At 41.0% G+C, this 19805-nt stretch overlaps 1 protein-coding gene across 7 annotated transcripts in view; it reads left to right on the forward strand.

Moving 5' to 3' along the window:
* LOC130930417 (SUN domain-containing ossification factor-like) overlaps positions 1–8819 on the forward strand; it is a 116473-nt gene extending 107654 nt beyond the window's left edge. For 3 of the 7 annotated variants that reach the window (XM_057858374.1, XM_057858376.1, XM_057858373.1), the window contains 2 exons: positions 5–48; positions 5875–8819. In XM_057858374.1, the coding sequence (XP_057714357.1) occupies positions 5–48; positions 5875–6312 (482 nt within the window). In that variant the 3' untranslated portion in view covers positions 6313–8819. Of the gene's footprint in view, positions 1–4; positions 49–4188; positions 4290–5874 lie in introns of all 7 variants that reach the window. The other 4 variants (XM_057858375.1, XM_057858372.1, XR_009067053.1 and 1 more) reach the window with 3 other exon arrangements.
* The last annotated feature ends 10986 nt before the right edge of the window (positions 8820–19805 follow it).

Here is a 19805-nt window from a genome sequence, read left to right on the forward strand (position 1 = left end):
GCAGGTCCCGAAAGTCTTCATTCTGAGGAGAGTCAACCTAAAAAGAAGGTACATAAAAAATCATGGCTCACTTCACCCTTAGGTCATGTGGATCAAAACCCGGTCACTTTGTTTTCTTTAAAATACAGTGCTACCTCAAGTTACGAAATTAATTTGTTCCGGGGTGGCTTTCGTGTAGAGATTTTTTTTTTTTCTTGTGTAATGAATCGTTTTACATGTCAATCGCCTAATTTGTTCCAAGCTATACTGGGACACCACATTAAATTTGCGGTCATGTCCTCTGATTGCCTGTTTTTATTTGTAATGCTTTGTCTCCCCCTCCTCGTGGCACTTATTTTAACAGACATAACTACTTCAGCTCATAGCAAACATGGAGTGCTAAAATATGAGTCAGCTTGCTTGATGGCTTGCATTTTTATCTACCTGTATGTGCCTTGATGCGCCTGTCAAGTTAGATTTAGGGTCCGAGCACCAAGTGGTCCGATACAGAGTCACAGGAGTGCCAAAATTAATAGGAAATACAAAGACAACCAATAAAAGAGACCATTTACAAATGCAGAAATATAAAGACAACCAATAAAAGAGAACATTTACAAATGCAGTTATATAAAAACAACCAATAAAAGCAACATTTACAAATGCTTTCCCAATTGTGCTTTTGATTATTCCGTTTTGTTATCGAATGTGCTTGACGGCTGACGCTGTCTCTGTAAAACTAAAGCCCCTCAGGTCCGGGCTCATTGCTGGCCACTTTAGAAATCTCCAGTGCTTTCTCTCAAACCATTTTCTAGTGCTTTTTGAAGTGTGTTTTGGGTTATTGTTCTGCTGGAAAACCCATGACCTCTGAGGGAGACCCAGCTTTCTCACACTGGGCCCTACATGATGCTGCAAAATTTGTTGGTAGTCTTCAGACTTCATAATGCCATGCACACGGTCAAGCAGTCCGGTGCCATAGGTAGCAAAACAACCCCAAAACGTCAGGGAACCTCCACCATGTGTGACTGTGGGGACAGTGTTCTTTTCTTTGAAGGCCTCTCTTTTTTTCTGTAAACTTTATGTTAATGCCTTTTCCCAAAAAGCTGTACTTTTCCCTCATTTGACCAGAAAACATTCTTCCAAAACGTCTTTGGCTATCTCAGGTAAGTTTTGGCAAACTCCAGCCTGGCTTTTTTATGTCTCTGGGTCAGAAGTGGAGTCTTCCTGGGTATCCTACCATAGAGTCCCTTTTCATTCCGACAGATAGTACGGGTTGACACTGTTGTACCCTCGGACTGCAGGAGAGCTTGAACTTGTTTGGATGTTAGTCGAGGTTCTTTATTCTGCAGATTATGCACAATCTTTCGTTGAAACCTCTCGTCAATTTTTCTTTTCTTTTCACTTCTAGGGGAGGTTAGCCACAGTGCCATGAGCTTTACATTTCTTGATGACACTTTGCACGGTAAACACAGGAACATTCAGGTCTTTGGAGATGGACTTGTAGCTTTGAGACTGCCGATGCTTCCTCACAATTTTGCTTCCCAAGTCCTCAGACAGTTCTTTGGTCTTCTTTCTTTTCTCCATTCTCAATTAGGTACACACAAGGACACAGGACAGAGGTTGAGTCAACTTTTTACCATTTTAACTGGCTGCAAGTGTGATTTAGTTATTGCCACTACCTGCTATGTGCCACAGGTAAGCGACAGGTGCTGGTAATTACACAAATTAGAGAAGCATCATATGATTTTTCAAAGGGTGCCAATACTTTTGTCTGGCCCATTTTTGGAGATTTGTGTGAAATGATAATGATTTTTTCATTCTCTTTTGTGTTTTTTCATTGCAAGCAAAATAAATGAAGTTGTTACTACCAAAGTATTTGTAATTGCAATCATTTTCTGGGAGAAACTGAGCATTATCTGACAGAACTGGAGGGGTGCCATTACTTTTGACCAGCAATGTATGGCGACATTTGTAAATGTTCTCTTTTATTGGTTGTCTTTGTATTTCCTATTAATTTTGGCACTCCTGTGACTCCCTAGTCCGGGAGCCCAATTGTAATGCAAAGGATTATTAGGCCCCGAGCACCGAGTAGCGTGAGAGCCCGATTGCAATGCAAAGGATTATTATTATAGGTAGTCCCTGGGTTACGCCGTACCCGATTTACATGATTTCAACTTAACCACGCCGGAGTTTCGCCCGCCATTTTGTCTCCAGTCTTTTTTTTTTTTTTCAAAGTCGCGTAAAAAGTACCTTATTGTACTTTACAGTATCTTTTTTTTTTTTTTTGGCACAGGAAGCGTAGAGCACGTAGTACTTTGTCACACGAGGAAGAACGCATGTACACACAAAGTATTTGCACACACGAGGAAGAGCGCATTTACACTAATGAAGAAGTCGCGCAACTGAGTGAGACAGCGAGAGAGTGGGGAAAGATTACAGCTTAGCTCGCGGTCAAGCTAGGACGTAGCTCCAACGCCTTGGCGAAGACAGTACAATGAAATATAATACATGTTTTTGGTTAGTTATTTTGAGGGTTAGGGGGTATTAAGGGGTACCCGTAGACTTCACTATCAGTTGACGGGACATGGGGCTTGGGGCCGATCCATAGGGGACCTATTTTTAAAAATTTCAAATATTTTCAAAACCAAAGCCACTAGTGACCTAAAACCAAAACAGGCACCTCCCTTAGACATATATGAGCCTCCATACGCAGCTGCATCAAAAAATTATATTTTTTATATAACAAATTTTAAAATGGCTATAAAATTCTCAGATTTTACCCTAGATGCACAAAATTCACCAAGTGCAGAAATGTTTTCGGGATCAATAACAATATTTAACATATATGTTTTTCCCGAAATAGAAATTTAATTTTTTTTTTTTTTTAATTCAGTGCAATTTTGATGTAAGTTTTCAACTTACATTTTGAGTTTTCAACCAATAAATCACTGAATTTTCACATCAGAAACTTAATACTTGAGGAACGCATGCAGAATCATCTTAATTTTATTCAACAAAAGCAAATTTTGCATTTTTCTATGTAAAACAACAACTTATTGAACCTACTGAATTCCGATGTCACAATTGCCTCAGCACATTTGTCAGCTATCTGGCCGTCGTCTTTCAACAATCACATAGCCTCTTGGCCTATGACTTGTGGGCCCCGCTAAGCTTCCTGGACTTGTACAAGTCCCTGTGCCTCGCCGTCTCCTTCCTGCGCTCCTCGACTCTGCTCCTCTACATGCTGGTCGGCCACTCCAAGGCCTTGTTCTTCTTTGCTTCTGAAGTCACATCCTTGAAGAAATTTGCACCAAAACAGTTGGCGGGACATGCTGATGTATGGCAAAATGGTGTTGGCCAGCCTGTGCCCCTCCTGGCACCTGTACCCCTGCAAGGTCGGGTCCGAGGCTGCCAGGAACTCTAGCAGGTGCCTCAAGCTGTCTCTGTGGCGCATGGCAAGGGAGAGGAACCTAACTGCACGCTCCTTCTTGTCCTCCCTGCACATGAGGAAGTCCCACAGCGACATCCCGAAGGACACCATGTGGGCCATGGGGGGAGATAGCCGTCTCCAGCTCTCCCCTGTCGACCAGGGCGTTGAACATCACAGAGAGCGGGTCACCGCTCTCAAGCTCGACGGCGATCTCTACGTTCTCCTGCTGGGCAAGCTCCTGCTTGCAGCACTCAGCCACAGAGGAGTTGGCCTGGACCTTTCTGGCCAGGTAGCCAGCGTAGCTGCCGACTGAGGCGTGGAGGAACTTGTCAGGCGGCAGGTCTGGCTGATCGTCAGCCAGCTCCCTGGCAAGCACAGCCAAGATTTCCTCGTCATCCTCTTTCTCGTCTGCTTTGGCGCGGTCCAGGTTGGCCTACACGTCTACGGGGAAGAACCCGACGAGCTTTAGCAAGTGCAGGTGCTGGGCCAGCCTGTTGCTGAACATGAAGTTCTTTCCGCTGGTCCAGTAGCTCCCACTCTCTCCCATCCTCGGCACGTTGGTCATGGTGGGCGGCACTCCAAGCACGGGGTCAAGAGGTTCGGGGAACTGCCTGTTCTGCTTGATTGTGTCCTTGTCCAGGGAGATTCTGAAATGAAAATCAATTACAAAAATTAAATTGCCAGCGGAAAAATGTATTTTTTCGGCCAAAGTTTCTTCAGCTAGTTGTGGACAAAACTTGCCCGTAGTTTGTAGATATCTCTTGTCTTATCTTCTCTTTGAGGTCCTCTAGAGAGGTGAACTTGTTGCTGTCCATGAACTTCTGCTCCATCCTCACCGCATCCGCAACCCGTTTCAAACTCCTGGCCGTCAATTGTTGGTCAGGTATCCAGTCTTACAGCCCACAACTCAACACTTTTCTCCATGGTGCTGCATTGAAAGTTTTTAGAAGGAAATGTTACATTAAATAAAACATGAAAATATAATTTTTTTTAATATGGACGCGGAAATATCAAATTTAGAATTTTTTGCCCAAAAAGAGGCAGTTGGCCCGCTAGCTACGCTACTGTGTAGATACAAAATCCAATATGGCGGCCGTCACAAAACAAAGAGCATATTAAGTGGAAAATTCTTGAAAATAAATGCATAAATACTAGATTTTCTGTAGATATTCTTGGTTAAAAGAAAAAAACGAGCAGTTATTGTTCATTTTACGTAAATATTATCGCTACAGTTACGCTATTGTGTAATTCAACATGGCGGTGTCACAAAACAAAGGGCTTTTAAGTTGGAAATTCTTGTAGATAAATGCATAAATCCCAGAATTCCTATAAATAGTATTTCTATAGAACGTAAAACACAAGTCTAGATTCTTTCTTAAAAGCAAAAGAACGGACAGTCATCATTCATTTTACATAAATATTTCAAGCTAGAGTTACGCAAATTTTTTCCGTTTCATATTCATTCTATATAATAAGAATTACCCTGATCCTCGAACCAAGTCACTCTTGAGAGATTCCTGCCTGCTCGTATGCAGTAAAACCTTCGTCCTGTTTCCACCTAAATCCGGCGTAAGAACGCAGCGGGTTTGAGCTTGTCACAGTGAAAGCAATGACAACGCTCTTCCTGGGTCGGCCCTTTCGGGTAAAGCGTAGCGCAACGTATTTAGGAGCTGTCGTCAACTGATGGTGAAGTCTATGGGGTGCTGAAAAGGTTGATTCCCAGTTACGCATATATTCGAATTACATCGCCAGTGTAGGAATGGAACTCATAACCTGGGGTCTGCCTGTACTTTTCGGGCCCGAGCACCAAGTTGTGCGAAAAAAACGTTACCATACTGCTGCGTTTTTGTTTATATCCCAGTAATCTTGCCAAGAATTATCATAAAGAATCTGCTGGTCGCACAATTCTAGCGTGTTGAAATGATATCCGGGCTGGCCAGTATCCTTGCAGGTGATTTGTCAATCAACAAAACCATTTAGTCCCCAGCGCCAATTTCTTAGGTAGTGATTGTCTGTGTCAGTGTTTGTGCGCCTGGAGTATTTATGCATCTTTGAGTATCTTCCAGGTCCAGACAAAAGAAAAGCAATTACCATGGATACGAAGCTTAACATCATAAAAAGACCGGAGAGGGAGACACTGAAGAACATTGATAAAGACTTATACTGCGTTCAGAAAAAGTTAAACCATCGTACGAATACGCGTTGCTCGTCGCCTAAAACCTAAAGTCTTCGTACAGACTTTACAGTCGAAGTCTGCGAAACCAAACAACTTCCGGATCACGTCACGTGATATAACGAGTTTAATCTCGTCATTTAACAATTTTTTCTTCAATCACCAAAAGTGGTTTCCTAACGTCGCCAAAAGTGAAACGAAACACACACCACCATGTTGTCTTACAAATGAAACAAATGAGCTTGTGGATAAGTTCTAATCTCTGCCTCTTTTTCTTCCAATTGAACTCATTCAGAAAAGACGACGCAAGATAAAATCCATTGAGAAAGTGGAGACTCTGACCTCTTGTGCTACTTCACTGGCATGCGACGGATCCCCCGTATTGTACAGTGCGCCTGTCACAACTCACCCCGCCTCCCTGACGAGGGGGCTGCTTCTACCCTCTTTCCGTGACTCTCCATCAGAGGGCAGCTCAGAGACATCTTCCCATTCAGATGATCCCTCCTGCGGAATAACCCTCGCCTGCTCTCAGATATGTGAGCGTCTGGCCCCGCGCAAGACATTGCAGGAGAAAAAGGCGCTGAGACGGAGGCATCCTAAACCCACTTGTGCTGTTGTGGTCCCCAGCAAAGACAAAAGCAATACATTGTCCATTTCTGCTCCACATGACATGAAATCAAATCACAGCACTGGGACTTTAGGGATAACTATCCCTCTCTCAGGTCCTGTGTAACACTTGTAAATGCAAACAGATGACAAGTGTGCACATTTGATTAAGGTCTTTGCAAAAGAGTGGCACTACTGTTAATTCCTTTAGCCATAGTTTGACAATTCTATCACTTGCACTGCTTCTTTGATGGACAGTAATTGATAAATATTTTATATTTTTTGTGGGTCTTTCAAGATTTCAAGTCACACTTCCCCAATTGTTTTGTACAAAAAAAGCGACACAAACGTGAAAGGTGAGATGGAGTGCATTCATTCTTGATATTCTGCGTTGTGTGTTATTGTACTGAAAAACCTGCCGTTGCCATTTGGGAGTGGTTTTATTGTCTTGCAGCCATCTGATGAAAATAAAAAATAGAGCACAGTGACTTTTCCAGCTTTAGCCCTCATGCACACCTCTCTTCAGCAGCCTTGACAACTACAAAAATATATTTTCATTTTACCGTGCACAACTTTATTACAAACAAAAAACAGGTAATCACGATGGACCCGACTTGTGCGATTTCGACTCCTGCATCTTTTTTTTTTTTTTCTTTTTATAATGTTGACTTTTGTGATGCATGCTTTTATTTTGCCGCAGAAAACGAACGCATGTACAGATGCACCTGCCCACCCCACACACACACGCACACACAGAGCAGCCGAGTGGTAGAGGTGACACCCTGCATGCACATTTGTTGCTTGTGAAGCATGCAGAGGTGTCGGCTGTATATAACCCCTTTTGTACTGTTTGTGTGTTTTTAACTGTCGCGGAATACTTGAGGCGAGTTTATGTGATTGTTTTTGATGATGTGCAGACGCTAACTGATATATGCTAATTTTTGTTTGTTATTGCTCTATTTTATTTTAGTTTCATTCTGCAAGTGTTGATGTCATTAGCAGCTGAATACGGATGTCTGACATCGTCATTTCGGAGCTTAGCTCACTGTCTAGCTTGGAGTTAGCGCCAACATCTTGGCGAGGACAGTACAATGACGTATAATACGTGTTTTTGGATAGTTTATTTTGAGGGTGTTTTGAGGTACAGTTGTGGTCAAAAGTTTACATACACTTGTGAAGAACATAATGTCATGGCTCTCTTGAGTTTCCAGTTATTTCTACAACTCTGATTTTTCTCTGATAGAGTGATTGGAACAGATACTTCTTTGTCACAAAAAAACATTCATGAAGTTTGGTTCTTTTATGGCTTTATTATGGGTGAATAGAAAAAAGGGATTTTATTATGGGTGAATAGAAAAAAGGGATCAAATCTGCTGGGTCAAAAAAATACATACAGCAGCGCTAATATTTGGTAACATGTCCCTTGGCCATTTTCACTTCAATTAGGCGCTTTTGGTAGCCATCCACAAACTTCTGGCAGGCTTCTGGTTGAATCTTTGACCACTCCTCTTGACAGAATTGGTGCAGTTCAGTTAAATTTGATGGCTTTCTGACATAGACTTGTTTCTTCAGCATTGTCAACAAGTTCTCAATGGGGTTTAAGTCAGGACTTTGGGAAGGCCATTCGAAAACCTTAAATCTAGCCTGATTTAGCCATTCCATTACCACTTTTGATGTGTGTTTAGGGTCATTGTCCTGTTGGAACACCCAACTGCGCCCAAGACCCAATCTTCAGGCTGATGACTTTAGGTTATCTTGAAGAATTTGAAGGTAATCCTCCTTCTTCATTATCCCATTTTACTCTCTGTAAAGCACCAGTTCCATTGGTAGCAAAACAGCCCCACAGCATAATACTACCACCCCCGTGCTTGACGGTAGGCATGGCGTACTTGGGGTTAAAGGCCTCAACTTTTCTCCTCCAAACATATTGCTGGACATTGTGGCCAAACAGCTCGATTTTTGTTTCGTCTGACACAGAACTTTCCTCCAGAAGGTCTTATCTTTGTCCATGTGATCAGCAGCAAACTTCAGTCGAGCCTTAAGGTGCCACTTTTGGAGCAAGGGCTTCCTTCTTGCACGGCAGCCTCTCAGTCCATGGAGATGCAAAACATGCTTGACTGTGGACACTGACACCTGTGTTCCAGCAGCTTCTAATTCTTGGCAGATCTGCTTTTTGGTACTTCTTGGTTGAATCTTCACCCTCCTGACCAATTTTCTCTCAGCAGCAGGTGATAGCTTGCGTTTTCTTCCTGATTGTGGCAGTGACAAAACAGTGCCATGCACTTTATACTTACAAACAATTGTTTGCACTGTTGCTCTTGGGACCTGCATCTGCTTTGAAATGGCTCCAAGTGAGTTTCCTGACTTGTTCAAGTCAATGATTTGCTTTTTCAGATCCATGCTGAGCTCCTTTGACATTCCCATTGTAGCATTTGTGGGCATTTGCATCCAATGAGCCCTATTTAAATGGCCCCAGAGAAGTCAAAATTGCTAATTCGTGTTGCTGTATGTATATTTTTGACCCAGCAGATTTGATCACTTTTTCTGTTAACCCATAATAAAGTCATAAAAGAACCAAACTTCATGAATGTTTTTTTGTGACAAAGAAGTATCTGTTCCAATCACTCTATCGGAGAAAAATCAGAGTTGTAGTAATAACTGGAAACTCAAGAGAGCCATGACATTATGTTCTTCACAAGTGTATGTAAACTTTTGACCACAACTTTAAGTGTTATTTCCAACTTACGCGGAAATCCAGCCCAAGAACGGAACTCGTTTGTAAACCGGGGACTACGTGTATACGACAAACATAACTTCCTCCACCCTGTCAGCAGTCATTTTCATCATTTGAACAATTCTGTTGATGAAGATACATAGTCCAAAAATAAAGACAAGGGAGGCACACATACCTGATGAGAAATAAATTTCAACACGACGACTTTACTGGTTGAAGCCCTCGTGGAAAGGAAAAAGGAAAATATGGCGGGACGTGTGAATGTCTACTTCAGCTTCGTCGGTTTAAATGTCTTAAGATCAGTGTACTGTACTCAAATTATATAGGCTATCGCACAAAAATGCACTGAACATGCTATTCTACTTTTACTAATTTTTGTGCGTGACAAACAATATTTTTTTTGTCTTTTTTGGTTGACATATTTTGTTCATAATGACCTAATATCTGCAGCCAGCGAGCTACTGGATCGCGACAGTTTGCTATCGCCCATGCGTGAACAGACGCCACTTCCTTTCGAGTGTTGAAAGCAGATAAAGATATATACGTGGTAGAATAAGCAATGAAAATACATTTTTCTTTTTTGGGGATGATAATGGTCTCTAAAGCTTTACTTGGGGTGAGGGGAGAGGAAGAAACTTAGGTATGTAATGTACGCACTTTTTAAATTCTTGAAAGAGATTAAGTAAAGGTGGAGCTGGACATTCTCATACAGTGCAGGAAAAAGTAACCTTTTTTTACTGAACTCAAACACAATGAAGTTTATGGCAGAAGGATAAAAAGAGTATTGATGACAAATTGATAATTGTTGTATCGCCATATTGCGAGATCGTTATCCTGAGCCCTGTATTGTATTGTAAATGGTCTTACACTTGTATAGTGCCTTTCCACCTTATGCCCTCAAAGTGCTTTACACTGTCTGCTCATCTACCTACTGGTGACACAGCACCAGGAGAAACGTGGGGTTCAGTATCTTGCTCAAGGATACTTAGGCGAGTTCATCAGGGGGGAGAATCGAATTCACAATCTCTGGGATGGGGAACGATTAGACTACCACTGAGCCACGTCATCCCCAGTAACGTATCGTGAGGTATTCAGAGGTTCCCACCCCTAGTCGAAATCCTGCCCCCTAAAGCATTTGAGAGGGTTCAAGAAAGGAAATTTAGACTATCTGTGGATTGGAGGACTATAAACCACCATGTGGGGGTAATGATTTTCAACTTATTGTCAGGAATGCGGGCAGGCAGGTGGTGTGTGGACCCAAATGCAGGGAAATGGGAGCGAGGCAAAAAGGCTGTGCGAAAGTAATTTAAGTAAAACCGACAGAAAAACAAAGTACAAACCAAAACTGAGGTGATCCCAAAAAATACAGTTGCACCAGGGTATTGGCAAAACACTGGTCTCAAAAAAAACTTACTAGGCAGAAGAACACGAGGGCTGTGACGTAGGAACGGGCAAGAATTGATGCTGGCACGAACGAAGACATTGACAATGACGCAACAAGGAGTGAAAAGAAACTGGGACAAGGGGTAACAAGACAACAAGGAACAGATGGGTGACACAATGGGCACTCACAGGGACACACTAGGAGGGAACCAACACAAAACCTAACAGTACCCCCCCCCCCCTCGAGGGACTAATCCCAGACGTCCCAAAGAGAAAAAAAAAACCCAAACACGGCGAGAAGAAGGATGCTGTGAGGAGGGAGCAACACCAGCCCGTCAGGGCTAGTCAGGTGGGCGTCCAGGACGCCAGACGTGGGCCGACCGCAAGGGTCGATCGGGGGGCATCCAGGGCGCCATACATGGGGCGAGCGCACGGGTCGATCGGGCAGGTGTCTGGGGCGAGGGTGACTAGCTCTGTCGTTCATGCCGCCAAGCCGTGGCAGGAAGCGAGGAGCCAGAGCAACGTCGTTGTCGTGAGGCGGGTCAGGTACGTAGTCGTCGTGAGGCCGGTCAGGCACGGAGGCATCGTGCGGGACAAGGCACGGAGTCATCAGTCACTGAGTCGTCGTCATCGGGCGGACCAGGCACGGAGTCGTCAGTCACTGTGTCATCGTCGTCGGGCGAACAAGGCACTGAGTCGTCTGCTGGCGGAACAGCAACGGAGTCTGCGTCGGAACCAGGAGCGGAGTCTGTGTGGGAACCAGGAACAGGTGGCGTGGGCAGCGGACTGCAGGGAGTCGGCACGGGCACTTAGACGCGGGGAGCCGGCGCGGGCACTTGGATGCGGGGAGCCGGCGCGGGCACTTGGATGCAGGGAGCCGGCACGGGCACTTGGATGCAGGGAGCCGGCGCGGGCACTTGGATGCGGGGAGCCGGCGCGGGCCCATGCCGTCGGCGTGGACGAGCATGCCGAAGCTTCCGGACGATGTTCTCTGGCAGACTGGGTGGCACAGTACATGGTGAAATCGAAGGAGGATTGTAGGAACTACGGCCCTTACCTGGGCGCCCCCACCGGCCACCACGCGGAGGTCCAGGGTAGATGGCCAAACGGGAACCCAGGTAAAGGTCCAGGGAAAAAGACTGGGAAGGGGACGTGGAATGATTGAGGCGTGACAAAAACTGAGTGGGTGAAGAAAAGGGCATGGAATCAAAATCGGGGTCGGAGTCAGAGTCAGAATAGAGGAGGTCATATAAATTGTGATCCTCCTCAAAGTCTGAAAAAGTCCCAAAAAACATGTTGTGGTCTGTAGGTGGGTTGAGGATGGGCTGATGGCTGTCGGCGTGCCTGCCGAAAATGAATCTTTCCCGCTGGGTCCACGAGTGGTTGCGTCATTCTGTCAGGAATGTGGGCAGGCAGGTGGGGTGTGGAACCAAGTGCAGGGAAATGGAAGCGAGGCATAAGGCTGTGCAAAAGTAATTTAATTAAAACCGACAGAAAAACAAAGTACAAACCAAAACTGAGGTGATCCCAAAAAACACAGTTGCAAAGAAAACCCAGGGTATTGGCAAAAGACTGGTCTCAATTAAACTTACTAGGCAGAGGAACACGAGGGCTGTGACGTAGGAACGGGCAATAATTGATGCTGGCATGTACGAAGACAATGACGCAATAAGGAGTAAAAGGAAAACTGGGAGCTTATATACACACTCAGAAAAAGGGTAAACAGACAATGAGGAACAGATGAGTGACATAGGAGGACGCAGATTGGAGGACACACTAGGAGCAGGCACAACAGGTCAAATCAATGGGCAATCACATGGACACACTAGGAGGGAGCCAACACAAAACCTAACACTTATTTATTTTGAACGTGTCTGGATGGGTTTAGGGGTTTATCTGCATATACAGTGGTTTATTGTTCCAGGGCAGTTTGCTGCCAACATCTACACGCTAATCAAAGTGGTTGCCAGGGTACCCGCGGGTTATTAAAAGTAATAAAAAAAGCATTGAATTTAGTTTTCCATTATTAAAGGTATTAAAAGTATTAAATTAGCTGTTGTAAGTCTGGATTTTTTTCACTGTGGTTTTAAGAACATCTCAGTGCAACCTAAATTATATCCATGACGAAGTTTTGTTTTTGTTTGTTTTTTTAAAAATCCATAACGAAGATGACGCATAGAATTTTTACGATGCACTGCACTACAAATCGAAATGCAACTCGTGCGTACCAAACCACCACAACCGGCAAAACGGAGAATCCATCCACCTCTGCATCGGGAATGCGTCCGTTTGTCGGTGGAACGAAAACCCTGCAGGCAGAAGTATTGTGGATTCTGAACACCAAAACAGACCACCATTCATATACTTCAAATGAGTCCATTGGTGATCTGTTTCGGATATTACGTCATTTTTGGTCGGCATCAGCTATCACAATGTTGGTCATATTGCGTTTTGTTCCAGAGGGAGCCTTCCCGATGTCTTAACTGTCTTTTGTAACGAATTTTCAGTTGGCAGAAAAAAAACGCACATTTTCTTAATATTTAAATGGTCTACATATTTTTATGACCATTATAAATGCATTTACACAATGAAATAACGCTGGAAAAGTTTGTTAAACATAATGTTGCTCAAATCGTGTTTTTTTTTCCAGAGGGAGCATTCCCGACTTCGTAACTGCAGCCAATTTAAGCTCATCAAGACTGATAGAGGTAAAATCGGGCCTAAAAGTCCAGCCCAACCCGAATTGGTCCGCGGGTATTAAAGCCCGACCCGCGTTTTGTGTGATAACATTTGTGACGATATCTGCATAAAAGCCTGTCTTTTATAACGAATTCTCAGTTGGCAGAAAAAAACGCACATTTTCTTAATGTTTAAATAGACTACATATTTTTATGATTATTATAAATTTATTCACACAACGAAATAACGCTAGAAAAGTTTGTTAAATATAAATAAACAGATGCGGTTTTGCGGACTTGCAGAGGGGAAGATTAAAAAGGGCGTATAGGCACGCTCTGGCTCTGAAATGACCATAGTGTGCCTTCTTTTTTTTTTTTAATCCAAATTATTTATTTTATAACAAGTATTCCTTAGTTTATCATTCATACATCGTTAATATATAGTTATTTCAAAAAGTTAGCGAGAAAGAACCCTGGCCCGGCCCGACGTAATAATTGACATTTTAATTTTGGTCATGTTTTCAGTTTAATTTAGCTGTTTCCAGCTTGCTATGTTTATAATTGCGATGTTTGTTTACCGCTTTTCCGCTTACTGCGAAGAGGGAGGAAGTTACATTAGCCGCTGCTATGATATTTAAGTCATCAGCCATCTGCTGTGACCCGGGAATTTAACGCCTGCTTTCACGCACACTGCTTCCCATGTCAGTCCACACGGGAAATTGTTTTGACACACAACTGCTGTACGGTTAAGTCCCGAGATATTCCCGTTGTTTTGGAGTATGTGATAGGGGCTCAAGTTACATCCAGATACTCTAGGTTGCAGTTTATGGGTCATGCGGAGGCAGTGGACCTCCTTAAACATTTCGGTTTGCCTTTCGAATGAATGTGAATTTCGCCATTTTAACTCGAGAGTTAGCCATGTTCACTGGGGTCTTGGCAGGTGCACTAGCGGCTAGCCTGTTGCAGAAGATGGCTAGTCTGAGTCCTGTCCTCCTCTTCTTTTTGTCCATATTGTCTGCGTGTGTGTGTTTAAAAAAATTCTGACAGACTTTATAATGTTACTTTAAATGTGTTTTAATTGTATCTTCAATATATGTGCATTCTTTTGTCAAACACACTTAGTAATTGAGGTTAAATTTGACGTTCAGTGCTTTATTTATTTAATATGATTCAATATGATCTAAATAATGGGTGCGAGAAAAGTATTAATTTTCAGTTGAAATGGCATTAAAAAAGGTCTTAAAAGTCTTGAATTTAGATTTATCAATCCTGGGGAACCCTGGGTTGCAGAATATGATTATCAACAGGGGAAGCCCCCTAATTTATGCTAATAACTGTTAGTCATTGAACATAGAGTAAGGAGGGAAAATTAAGGAGGTCAATATGTCAAGTATCGCTTCAAACATTTCAACTGAAAGGCTTTCTTTTGTCACTGGATGTAAAAATAAAGATTAATTCTTGCATCATAGAATCTGCTGCTTGTTCCCTCATCTGACATTGTCCTCCTTTAATTAAAAAAAAAAAAATACAGAGTCAATGCCTGCTTGTATGCTTTTGCATGTGCTGCGGTGTGTGTGCAGTGTAGCTGCTAAATAAAGGGCTGGTTACAAAGGAGATTAACCCACATTTGAGCCTTCACTCTTCTGTAAACAAAAGTGCGATGTACTGCAGTGCATGTGCTCGCAGCACGTGTATGTGAGTGTGTATAACACGCTGGCGGCAGTCTCGTAGGGGGTGGGGGAGGACAGTTATATATATATATATACATATATATATATAAAACACAGACAAGCCTGAAAACGCAGTTTCTGCTCTTGCACTCCTCTTTAAAAGAAACTGCTGTGTTTTAAGCCAAAAGAACTGTTGTGTTTGATAGAACAATATGTCTATATGCTGCCATAGCAGATTCATGGCGCATTAAGCCCCCGAAGTATTTCTAATTTAACCGTTTTACCCTGGAAACCCCCGTTTACAGACGTCACGCAACCGCTTTGTTTCAACCTAGCCATAAAAAGAAGGTAAGTAATTATATTTATTATTTAAAATGTCATTTTTAGCTTCAAATCATTAATTGATGTCTAATATTTAGTTAAAAAAAAAAAAAAAAATTAAAAAAATATTTAGTCGCATATTTTAAACTTTTAAACAAATTACGTAACAATGAAAAATTTGGCGTCTGTAAAAAAGTCACAGCTATCTACCTCATAACTATCGCTTAATTGTATTTTCTTTGTTACTGTTGTATTTTCCCAGATGTTAGATGATAAATAATCGATCCTAACAAAAAAATTGAAAATTAACGTTTAGAAGGATAACCATATGAAAAAAATCTCAACCACTCCTTGTTTTCTGCGATTTCTGCATCGCGACCCTTGTTGTATCACCATATTTCACCCATAAAATCTAAAAAAACATCTGGCTATGGCCATTCACAGCTGTGTCTTGACACTCGGTGATTCATGCTACACTGCCCTCCATAATTATTGGCACCCCTGGTTAAGATGTGTTTTTTAGCTTCTAATAATTTTTTAAAATTCTAATAATATTTGATACACTGCCAATGGGTTTTCCCATTGACTGTGTATCAAATACTTGTTCTCCCCACTGTATATATATATATATATATAACACAGACAAGACTGAAAAAGCAGTTTCTGCTCTTGCACTCCTCTTTAAAAGAAACTGCTGTATTTTAAGCCAAAACAACTGTTGCGTTTGATAGAACAATATGTCTATATGCTGCCATAGCAGATTCATGGCGCATTAAGCCCCCGAACTATTTTTAATTTGTCCGTTTACAGACGTCGCGCAACCGCTTTTGTTTCAACCCAGCCATAAAACGAAGGTAATTAATTATAGTTATTTTTCAAAATGTCTGTCGTTTTTAGCTTAGAATTATTAATTGATGTCTCATATTTCGTTTAAAAAAAAAACGACTTAAAAAAATTACTCACATATTTTAAACTTTTAAACAAATTATGTCACAATGAAAAAAATGGCGTCTGTAAAAAAGTCACGGATATCTACCTCATAACTATCGCTTAATTGTATTTTTTATTGTTACTGTTGTATTTTCTCCGATATGTTAGATGATAAATAATCGATCCAAAAGAAAAAAATTGAAAAAAAACAATTGAAAAAACGTTTAAAAGTGTAAATATATGAAAAATAAAGTCTCAACCACTCCTTGATGTCCACGATTTCTGCATCGCGACCCTTGTTATATTACCATATTTCACCCATAAATTCTCCCAAAAATCCAGCTGTGGCCATTCACAGCTGTGTCTTGACACTCAGTGACACATGCGACATGGAGTTTTTGGATCGAAACAAGGTAAGTACGCGATAATATCTCATTAAAGTCATGGCGTCTGTAATTCTGCTCTCACTTGCTCTCACCTCCAGATAGGGTTTTGCTGTTTAAAAAAATGTTGTTGTTTTTTTAAATGCCCTCCTTTTCAAAAAAATTTTTCCCCCAGAAAATTGAGATTTTAAGCTTTCCAAAGATGCATCACACATGTATATAGGACAATTTTGAAATCTGGCCAAACTGGGGTCTCAGGGCAGAACTTCAAGTCACCTGAGTGTTTTCCGCCTTTTACATATATATGTATATATGGAGGAAAACACAGACAAAACTGAAAAAGCAGTTTTTGCTTTTGCACTCCTCTTTAAAAGAACCTGCTGTATTTTAAGCCAAAACAACTGTTGTGTTTGATAGAACAATATGTCTATATGGTGCCATAGCAGATTCATGGCGCATTAAGCCCCCGAACTATTTTTAATTTGCCCGTTTTACCCTGAAAACTCTTGTTTACAGACGTCGCGCAACCGCTTTTGTTTCAACCCAGCCATAAAATGAAGTTAATTATATTTATTATTCAAAATGTCATTTTTAGCTTAGAATCATTAATTGATGTCTAATATTTCATTAAAAAAAAAAGACTTAAAAAACTTATTCACTCGCATATTTTAAACTTTTATACAAATTACATCACAATGAAAAAAATGGTGTCTGTAAAAAAGTCACTGATATTTATCTCAAAGCTATCGCTTAATTGTATATTTTTTTTGTTTCTGCCGCATTTTTTCCCAATATGTTAGATGATAAGTAATCGATCCAAACAAAGAAAAATTAGAAAAAAAAAAAAAAGTTTAAAAAATTAAATGTATTATAAAGAAAATCTCAACCACTCCTTGATGTCTGCGATTTCTGCATCGTGACCCTTGTTACCATGTTTCACCCATGAAATCCCCAAAAATCCAGCATATCTCGTTATAGTCATGGCGTCTGTAATTCTGCTCTCGCGTGCTCTCACCTCCAGATAGGGTTTTGCTGTTTAAAATTTTTTTTTTAAATGCCCTCCTGTTCAAATTTTTTCTTCCCCCAGAAAATTGAGATTTTAAGCTTTTCAATGATGTATCACACGTGCATATCAGACAATTTTGAAAGTTGGCTAAATTGGGGGTCTCAGAGCGGAACTTCTAGTCACCTGAGTGTTTTGCGCCAAATATATATAGAGGGTGCCATTTGGATGTAACAGAGTGGACACTTAGCAGAGGGGGCATTTTGTGCTAAAGTTAGCCATCAGCCTAGCTTTTCTAACATGACTTTGGATACTTTATGAGTAATCTATCCTTTCACAAATAAACCTTTTGGAAAGAGTCAATAATTTCAATTCAATGAATTTCTTTGATATAAATACTGTACCTTTAATAGAGTGGACACATTTCATAAAACTGCGAAATCTTTTTTTTTTTTTTTTTTTTAATTGAATTTCCCGCTACTGGTGTGATGTTATTAATAAACGGGTAATTTTCTTAAAGGGACACTAACACAACTTGTGGACAGTGGACAGTGGTACTGGGGACAAACTTTTTTTTTTTTTAATTAAATGATATATTTTAATTTAAAAACATCACATGATTATAGACAGTGTATTGACTGAATTTGAATGAAACAGTTGGATCATAGCAAAAACATTTTACCAGAAGTAAATTTAAAAAATAGAATTTAAGAGCCTGTACTTTTAAATTTATAATAGACGGCAATTGGTAATGCACAAAAAAGTTAAATAAGGACTTGTCCAGCTTTAATAAAAATACAGCTTAATTCACACTTGGGACACAAATGGCACCCTATAAAAGAAATTAACCACGATTGGGTGGGTTGATCACATTTGAGCTACCTTTAACAAAACTTGGTGGTTTTGGTAGAAACCGTTTTGATGAATTTGAACAGTTCCAACACCTTGAAGTTCAGCTACATTCCTTTCCTACAGCAGCATCTTATTTGATCTAATTAAAGGTGGTATTTTAGCGCCTAACAGTGCGTGGAGCTTTGAACCGCACGTTCATTCTGATTTGTATCAACAATAATGCAATGAAAGAAGTTTTAAAATGCGTTGTGGATTTCCTTCTGCCTTTGAAACCAATACCAGTACAAATATTTTTCTAGAATTCACTATAAATCGTTTCTGGAAAGGTTGTTCTTTAAGTCTGTGATTTCTATTAACACACGTGTATTATGTATGATAATTAATCAATAGACAGTTATTAATTATTGTGTTTATGGAAATAAAAATAAAATAGTTTTCTTCAAAGAACAACATCTCTCATGCTGCTTAGCGGCAAAATAGCAATAATTCCTCGACAATGTGGCTCCCACTGTTGACATTTTTTCTGGTTATATTATCAAAATATAGATTGAGTTGCATAAGGCAGACATCTTATCCTCAATGTGTGATTGTAATTTGGGCTGTTTTTTATTCCACTTGGCAGATTTTACGGTGTGATTGGGCTGGAGACTGTCTTTCCCATCTGGCAATCCTGAGACTGAGACCAAAATTGAGATTAAAGCTTTCCTCAAGCCAAGAGCAATGTGCCAATCAACCAAGTGTATGCATTCATGCATGTGCGCGTGAGTTATTTTTGCTGTTCTGTGGGGGAGGGGAGGGCAGTAACAATGTTTTCATTTGTAATCTGGTGTGATGGAGTAACGGTAGGATTACATCTCTCACACTAAGTGGATGCACCAGAAAATATTTTACAGTTATTTGCGGTGTTGTTTTCATTAACTATAACAAAAATATTTCAGTGACGACGTAACAATGAAGAGCTAAAAACATATTTCGAAGCACATTGCACTTTTCAAGGCCTCCTCCTCCGGGGGATGGCGTGGCACACGTCTAAGTGTCCATGAGCAAGACACTGAACCCCACATTGCTCCTGGTGCTGTGTCACCAGTCGGTGGATGGCAATGTAGTGTTGAGCGCCTTGAAAGGTGGGAAAGCGGTATACAAGTATAACACCATTTACCACCCTGCCACAAGCCCATCCCAGACACCTGCCTGACAAACCCGTGCGGTCACAGACCACGTCGGTGGCAAGGTTCGCAGCGAAGCTCGTCAGACTGAAGAGGATGCTCAAGTTTTAAATGTTTACTGAGCGTTGTATTGATGAAGGCCTACACGGCCGAAACATGTCGGCATTTTAAATCTGAACAAAGCCATGATTTAATAAAGGCTTTTTATTTTTCTACTTCTTGAGTATCTTGAGTTTTTTTTAATCATCACTTTTTTTAGCCCCACACCGAAGAGCGCCAGAAGTATATTTTTTACACCTAGCAGCACTCCATGCACCTCATGTTTACTGTTAAAAATAATTTGAAATCTAGACAAGTTTTTATTTTTATTATTTATTCAGTGTAAATTATTTTATAAGTCTTTCTTCCATCTGTAAATAAAGCGGGACCTCTAAATAAAGGCATATTTGAAAGCAATGATAGCATCATAGTTGATGATGAAGGAAAACGTAATATTGATT

The sequence above is a fragment of the Corythoichthys intestinalis genome, chromosome 14 (genome assembly GCF_030265065.1).
Source record: "Corythoichthys intestinalis isolate RoL2023-P3 chromosome 14, ASM3026506v1, whole genome shotgun sequence".
Lineage (NCBI taxonomy): Eukaryota > Metazoa > Chordata > Actinopteri > Syngnathiformes > Syngnathidae > Corythoichthys > Corythoichthys intestinalis.